An 8,493-nucleotide genomic window follows, 5' to 3' on the forward strand; every position below is an offset into this window, starting at 1 on the left:
GATTTGTGCAGTTGAACTGGTACAGTGACAGGAGGCATTGAGACATGGCACTTTTGCTCGAGGTGTCAAAAAGTCTTTTTAAAGCGCAGCTACCATCGTTTTGAACACCGTGCTTCTTTTTTCACACAGGAAAGCCAGCAATTTCCCACAGGGACATCAAGAGCAAAAATATTTTGGTGAAATATAATGGCACTTGTGCCATTGCTGACTTGGGCCTGGCTGTGCGTTATGACTCTGCTAGTAATACTGTAGATATTCCTCCCAACCCTCGTGTCGGAACCAAGCGCTACCTGGCTCCAGAAGTACTCGACGAAACAATCAACATGAATCACTTCGACTCTTTCAAGCGGGCGGACATCTATGCATTCGGCTTGGTTCTTTGGGAAATTGCCAGGCGGTGCAATATTGGGGGTAAGTTCCTACAAGTGCCTGTTTTACACCTCTTCTGTTCTACAATGTAAGAGGTTTGAAATGCTCTCCTAATGTAAAAAGTCAACAGATATCACTAACGGTATGCGTGGGGATTGGGGATCAGCATGGACAATGCCATCTGATGTACAAGACTTCTTTGTGCTCTCTGTGACAATGTATTGCATAGTGTCGTCCAGTAGCTTCATAGAGGGGAGGAAAGGTGGTGTTTTGGTCTATTGTTGGTATCTACGGGCTTTGTGAACACAAGACGCACTCTTTCTTCGACATGGCAATCACAGCAGGTAACTGGTGAACCAACACCATTAGGCATTTGCATTTGTTTGAATTTTCATGTGCGGAAAACGTTGTGTTGAAGCCTAGCTTGTACTGTTACAGCTGATTCTTGCTAGCTCCCTCTAAGATGCTTGAATGTAGCCCCAAGTGACTCTGTGATGCTGAGCAGTACACAATTAGGGTCTTATGATTTTGCTTTGGATAAATTTTTGCCTTTGATTAATTTATTGCTGCATATATGTTAACCTTTCATTCCTTAAGTCTGACCACAGAATTGACGGCTGGCCTATATGCAGCATGAGAGATGTACCTAGTAGAATGCAGTTTCGCTTGTCATTTGGCTGCACGATAGACATTGTCCGCCATGTTGCTAAATAACCAGTTACGGACATACTCGGTGACCACTCGTCCACCAAGAGCATCCCTCCCCTTCTTGCACTCATACCATCGGATGTACAGATGTGCATAGTATCACAACAGGATGTGCATGAACCAGCGTCGTTATGGCATTATTTACTGTTGAGTCCTGCATCCCAAATTCCAGTCACTACATTTTGCAAGTAGTGATTATTTGTGTAAATTGAGTTTCGTTCAGGTAGGAACATTCACAAGCCTCAAATCTAATGGTGAAACTTAAAGGTCGAACAAAAAAATTTAGGGTAGAAGCTCTTGGGGACAGGCAAGCTGTGGGTAACGTTTCTACGAATGTGGAGCCAGACAGTATGCAAGACATAAAGAAACGGATAAGATAGGGCTCAAGCAAGAAATCGGGTTGCTGTTGCCATGGTACCTACTTTTTTAATTATAGGCATGTCTATGTTACGAGTTCTTGCTTGTTTGTACACCAGTTTGTGTTCTGCAGCAGGTAAGTAGTATGTACAAACGCTGAAATGACTGAACGCTTCAGCAATAGTCAGCCTTTTACTCAAAAAGTATTATATCGTTGTCATGTCAGTTCAATTCCATATGGTAATTACTGTTTACAGGAATCTATGAAGATTACCAGCTTCCATATTATGACATGGTGCCTTCTGATCCCACCATTGAAGAGATGAAAAAAGTAGTCTGTACAGATCGCCAGAGGCCAGCCATACCAAATCGATGGCAGTCGTGTGAGGTGAGCAGATCCACATTTCTTTAGTCCCCCATCCCTTATTAGTATTTGTTTACTTAGCTTTTTGGTGCAATCCATAGTGATTAATTTAAATGCTTTTTCATTCCGATTAGTTATGATGAGAATTCTTGCATTGCTTGTGGTGATCTAGCATCACTCCATACCCTTTAACCTCTTTTTTCGTGGTTATTTTCATGTATTTTCATCTATTACACTTGTTTGCATTGTTTTTGTTCATGGCTGTACGTTCAAAGCCGCAAAGTACAACTTTATAACACTTGCACTCCTAAACTGCCTATGCCTCTTGCCATGGGTGTTCCCAGGATTTTTTCCAAGGGGGGGCAAAGTGCTTTTGGGGGGTGGGGGGGAGCAAGCGTGCAAACCCCCACCACCTACCCATTTTTTTTCTGGAGGCGGACATTCCGCACTGTGCCCAGAGGTTCCTATTTTGACATCTAAGAATAATCATTACAACATATGACTAAAGAGTGCACTATTTTGACAAGCGACCGTGAAGTTCCAGGGGGGGCCACGCCCCCCCCCCCTTGCCCCCCCTCGGTACGCCCATGGCTCTTGCGTCCTTCCATCTCAGGCAGTCCAGATATGTGCCTAGCTCACCTGACTTACACAATAAAAGTATGCTGCTTGATATTGATGTGAATGCACACCACGTGAATTATTTCTGTCTACAGTGCTGAAAATTATTTCTGGCTACAGTGCTGAAGTACAATGCTGAGCATAACAGTGAACCCCATTACAGTGTGCATGAAACAGAAACCCTTTGAAATAAAAAGAAAATTTCAATAAACTGCACAGGAACCTCAAGCTTGATTTTGGTTCCCCTCAAGCTCACGGTTCCTGTGCACCGCGAATGTTCACCAGCTCGCCAGCATTTTTGAGTTTTATCAGCAAATGAAGGTGACATCTTCCTCTTCATGGTTCAGTGCACTGATGTTGACGTTCCAAAAAGGCAAACCGAAGTAGGCGAAAAAAAAAAAGTGCTCTAGGACAAGCTGCAGTAAGGTGATGGCCCTAATGCCCATCTTGCTCCACCTTTACACTTTCCATGACTCCAGATGTAAACTTCATTGTTCAAACTGATCAGCTTTGCTACATGCTCGTGAATAGCTCTTTCTCCTTTCTGTCCCCTGTAACGGTATTGTGTTCTGGAAATATGTTTCATGTCACGCATTTCCCTAAGCGTCGTGCTTTTCTTCCGTGGCTTTGTGAAAAATATATCGTTCCTTTTTTTTGTTCTGTATCGTCATCCTAGTCAAGTAGATATTTTTCGGGAACGATGGAATCACTTCAAAGAGTTCCATCCCTAACTGCTTACGAGGGAACCTTTTACATGAGGTATCGTACGGGTGAAGCACCTAATCATTCTTTCAAACAGAAGAAAGAACTTTGTTGACTGCATTGTAGCAGTAGTTTTATTAAGCATGGTCACATTGACAAGGCAAGACATGCCAAGCCCCTTTCCAGCAATACTTATAGTATGGTCATTTTCTGTACAGGCACTGCGGGTGATGTCAAAGATCATGAAGGAGTGCTGGTACCACAACTCTGCAGCTCGTCTCACTGCCCTTCGAATCAAGAAAACAATTGCTAACCTTGGTGCTCAGGAAGACCTCAAAATTTGAGACTGCTACCATCTGTGACGTTCGCTTGCTAGAGTGGTATGAATCAGTCTGACTCTTGGATTGACTGCATTCCTCGAAGAAGTATGATTGCTAGAGCCCACAGCACACTTACAGCCCAGAGTGTGTCAATGGGAAATGCGGACTTCGGCCAAAAAAATCGTGTTCAGGGTACACTCATGATGGGCCTGAAATCATGGCAGCGAAAATGAACAGTGGTGTGTCATGTTCAATTTGCGAACACTAGCGTGTACAGTCCTGCAGGAAACGAAATGCTGTTAGTTGTAGAGCTGTGGTGCATAGGGAAGGTGTGAGATGCTACAAGGCTACATTTCTAATGCGACGTACGGAAATTCCTGTGCCTTTTGCCGCGCTTCTGCGGACTGTTCGATAGGGGAAAAGGCTCTGGCACCAACGGCCACATCCTTCTGTCTCATGTTCTCTTCATCTCTCTTGCTCTCCAACATTCTGATTTGGGACTTCATTACAGAGATACATGTGTGTGTGCGTGTGACTGCTTGGTGACACGGAGCATTAACATATGTGCTAACTGCAGGGAAAAGCCAACACTAAGATCCTGGGACATATATCTGTAATCTCCTGTTCATTTTCTTTTCTTCTGTTTCCGTGGAGGTTACTACTCGCGTGTTTTTCCATCCGACATTCACCCGTTACACAATGCTCTGGAACGTTACGTACCACCCAAGGACTGTTCTGCTCGATCGTTTGTACATAGCAGTCAACTGGCCTAGTGCTAGGCGTTTTGATGAAACACGTGGAGCAAGCAGCTAATGAAGAGTGGCAACAGTGAGGCAGCAAAGCCGTACGAAATAATGCTGCTTGAAAAAAATGCTTGTCATTATACAGCAGTATTTTGAAACATGTTTTTAGTATTTTTAATTTCGTGTTGTGAGCATGGTAGCTGGACGTGTAACATAAAAAGCTGTGCATGTAACCCACACGTACTTGGGTCGAGACCAAGAGTCTGGTGTGAAATCCAGTCCGAACTACTAAAAGTACGAACAAAGGGGCGCATGTCCTAGAAGGGCAGACCATGTACTTAAAAGTGCTACGAAAAATTGATTATGTGTTGATGCTTAGCTTCCCGGTGGTTGTGTTCGGAAAGAGAGTTCTGTATACAGTGAAGGCCACTTATAAATTGCCACTTTTAGCATGCTTTGACTACCGTGCTTTGCTACCATAATGAGTTCCAGTGCGTGCACCTTTTAGTTTATGCATGATGTAGCAGAGAGAGTTGCATGCAGAAAATCCTTGGGTAGTGCCTGTCTCTTAAATATTCTTGAGGCGGTGTTACTGTTATGAGGCAACACCGACCATTTGACGACTTCGCACCTCACTTGCGCATACTTGGAGATTTATGACAAACAGAATTGAGAAATAATGTGAGATATTTGTGTGCTTCCACATTTCTTAACTTCCAGTTTGTATTATCATGACACAGACCACAGTCAAGCTGATTAGATAATGGGAGGCAGCTGTGCTGAATCGAGTTACCCAGCTGGTAATCCAGTTGAGCTCCTTTGTAGCTATTTTGATATGACAAGAATTCTGGCATTGCTGTCAAATCGGTTGGCTCCAACCACCATATTTTGCTTCTGTTTTGTAGAACTAACTTAGAGGGATGTTTAGGGGGCACTTAAAGTATTTGAATAAACACAGAAGGAAGTGGAGTAGATAATACTTGCTGCTTTGGAATTTTTTTTTTATAAGTGGCCTTCACTGCAGTATTGTAATATTGTATACCTGTAGTGCCAACAGAAAACAGCCTCAACATAAGTTAGGAAAATGTTATGCTGTATCTCCGGTTATGAATTTTTAAGTGACACCCTCTGCAAACTGCATTACATGACATCTTGTATCACAGCTGTGCTGTGCAGTAGAATGTCATTACAGCACATCTGAAAATGTGTATACAGTACCTATAGGTTCTACCTTAGGTGCTTCAATTGATATGATTTTCAAACCCGTAATTGGAACAGATACGTTTCTTATACGGCCTCGGTTTGGGTTTGGATACAGAGCATGTAGAGTCGGCTTTAGTTCAGTTCTACGACTGTAAAAATAAGGGTACAAACCTGCTCAGCAAAGCTACACTTTTATTTAGTTGACATTGATTGACATTGAAGATATGTGATATCTTGAGATCTGCAAAATTATCTGAGATTCAATAATTTTGCAAGGATTTAGCATAAGGTGCTAGCGCATAAAACCTGAATGTTTAATGAGGTGTCAAAACTACCGCCATATGACGAAGAAATATGACATGTACAGATATTTATAATTTTTTAGCGGTGTAAAATTGTTCAGATCTCTGGTGGCAGTCATTACAACACACCTGGCAGGATAAACTACACCAAGAACTGGAACTCAACACTAATATAGCTGAAAACAATTCTTGCTCATATATATATACTCAAAATCGAAATGGGATGAAGTAACAAGCATTTACTACAATTTTATTTCTGAATTTTTTAATTAATTTGGCTAACGATGCATTGGTGTGCTCTAAAGTCGAGCGCGCATTCGTGATTAGGCTGCGAACATGATCCTTCTGGCGTGCAGAAAACCCGTCTCTAGGTAACTGCGACCAACACAGTGAAAACCTGTCCCTTGTTTGCAAGCAGGATTCCATACTTGAGAAAGGTGGCGCAGACACAGTGGCTTTCCGTTCTTCCTCGTCTGATCACTCACTACAGGCAGTCTCATTAAATTTTTGCATCCTGTGTTTTCAATGTATTCAGCCCCCTGCTGTTTAAAAAATACATTTCATTTAATGAAATACTGTATGAACGTGGTACTTTCTTTTAATTCGCCACTTACGTGGCTAATGCCGTCAGTCTCCATCATGTGGCGGAAAATGACCAGTGTAAAGTGAAGACTAGGTTGCAGTGATCATGATTGTATGCCGATATGGAGGTCATACGTGATTTTTTTTTGGGGGGGGGGATTCTACTGTAATGAATGTTCTACTGCAATACCAGCACACAACAGCTAATGAAGGTTATTGAAAAAAGAGTGGTACATATAAACCTGCACATGAATACATGTGAACCTGTAGTACATGCAAACCTATTCACGATTTTCATAATTTCTTCCAAAATTGTTTAGTTTAACCTTGGATGATTCAGATTGGGTCTTCACTCCTGCAAATTGTGAGTGCAAGGTAAATGAAGTGTTTTAATGTCAGTTTAGAAAACAAGTCAAAGGTAACGATGTGGTAACTGAAACTTTACATTTTTTACATTGTGGGAATAATAAGAGTGAGTTAGTCTGGTGCCTTACATTTAAGCCTGGTGTGTCATCAACACAATTGGGACACATAATATTAACATCTTCTGGATTGTGCTAGCTGATGGGGCACATCATATAGTGTACCGTGATTATAAAAATTGATTATTTCTGTACTGCATAGAAGTTTTACTAAAAATATTAGTCTCCTATTCCAGGATTATTGTGACAGACAGTGCCCCCACAGTGTAGCTTGGAAAGTGGGCTTGGTTTGGTTTACCAGTGTAACTGTAATCATTTAATGGTCACATGAATTGTACATGCAAAGTGACACTTCATTTTTCCAGGACTATTTATTCGAAATAACAAACCGTACACATGCCTTTTCTTGTTTGAAACCTGAGATGTTGCTTGTTTGGCTCCTTTCCACTGTCACGTTCGGCTCTGCTAATACTTTTGGTCCTTCTGAATGTGAAATGTGGTGGCAAAGCTACCCACCAGAATTTCCTTTGTGCGTGTGTCTGAAATGTCTAGAATTTCTGTGTTTGACGTTCCCTATGAGGAAGATAAATTGCACAAGACATGATGGCAAGTGTTGATATTGCAACCAAATTTAGACAAGTGATTCAATGTTGTGACACCACATGCTGCTGGTGCCAGGCTGACCAATGGATTCTCAAAGTTGGTGGCATTCTTTGATGCGAAGTTGGAAATTGTTGATGATGACGTAATCATGGTCTGCATTGAACGAGGGATTCAGTGTGGAGAAAGCATGAACTCCTACCCACAACCATACCATTTCTAACAACCATTTTTAAAAATTAGCGAGGTTGTCCTTGATCAACCTTTTCTTTTTCATGCTGTTGGGAGTTTGAGGGCCTCTCTCAGTTGACTTGAGTACAAAATGGTACTGTCGTGTACCTGACACATTTTTTGGGTAAAAATCATAATATACTTAACCATATTGCTGTCAGAGAACATTTGTAAATTATGACTCAGGAGGAACCTTTTGGTTTGTCAGTACCACATCGCTATACTCGGTGTCTGTGAACCAAGGTGTAAAAAAATAACATGCGTGTATATATCTGTTCATCTGTACAGTATCATTTTAATCAGGTGCTATCCATGTACCCTCACCTGTGCACTGCAGGGCTGTGACTCATCATTGGCTCCTCTTTGGGTGGCTGCTACCATTGGCATAGTCTTATGAGTTGTTACTTTGTTTCTCTTCTTTTCTTCATGCCTTCATCGTCTTTGGCACTGTGGCTCATTTTTGTAGCTTGGTTTTCATTAAAGGCATCTGTAGTAGACCTATCCCTGGAAATTACTGTTCACAACTGTGGACACTTGTGCAGTTCAATTAAAAATTGCCAATCACAACTGTACCCTGTTTAATTTGTTATTTGCAGCTATTAAGAGTTGCAGTATCCAGGAGAAAGCAACAGTAAGTAATTCTCTACAGCGATGCACAAGGTACCGGTTTTGGGAGTCTGCACATTCCACTTACCCCAACAACACAGAAACGTCCTGGGATCGTCCCCAGGATGTCAATCCTGGACGACGATGACATCCTCGGGAAATTATCAACTGGTCCTCCCAGTGTTACCTCCGTGTTAAAGTGGGACTCCCGGTCATATCACCTGCACATCCTCAGGATGTCAACCTGGAACACTCGCAGCGGTTTAAAGAGAAAGCAGAGAGAAATGTAAAAGACGCAAAGGGGTACGAAGTCCGAGAAACCCACTCCGAAAAGTACTAGAATTATCTTCCGAAGCTAAAACAGAC

General features: G+C 42.0%; 1 protein-coding gene across 4 annotated transcripts in view; it reads left to right on the forward strand.

The window, feature by feature from the left end:
- Positions 1–8,022, forward strand: part of LOC135377504 (TGF-beta receptor type-1-like) — a 376,657-nt gene extending 368,635 nt beyond the window's left edge. For all 4 annotated transcript variants that reach the window (XM_064609966.1, XM_064609965.1, XM_064609969.1 and 1 more), the window contains 3 exons: positions 130–411; positions 1,692–1,822; positions 3,337–8,022. In XM_064609966.1, coding sequence (XP_064466036.1) covers positions 130–411; positions 1,692–1,822; positions 3,337–3,462 — 539 coding nt within the window. In that variant the 3' untranslated portion in view covers positions 3,463–8,022. The remainder of the gene's footprint in view (positions 1–129; positions 412–1,691; positions 1,823–3,336) is intronic.
- Positions 8,023–8,493: the final 471 nt, after the last annotated feature.

The sequence above is a fragment of the Ornithodoros turicata genome, chromosome 1 (assembly GCF_037126465.1).
Source record: "Ornithodoros turicata isolate Travis chromosome 1, ASM3712646v1, whole genome shotgun sequence".
NCBI lineage: Eukaryota > Metazoa > Arthropoda > Arachnida > Ixodida > Argasidae > Ornithodoros > Ornithodoros turicata.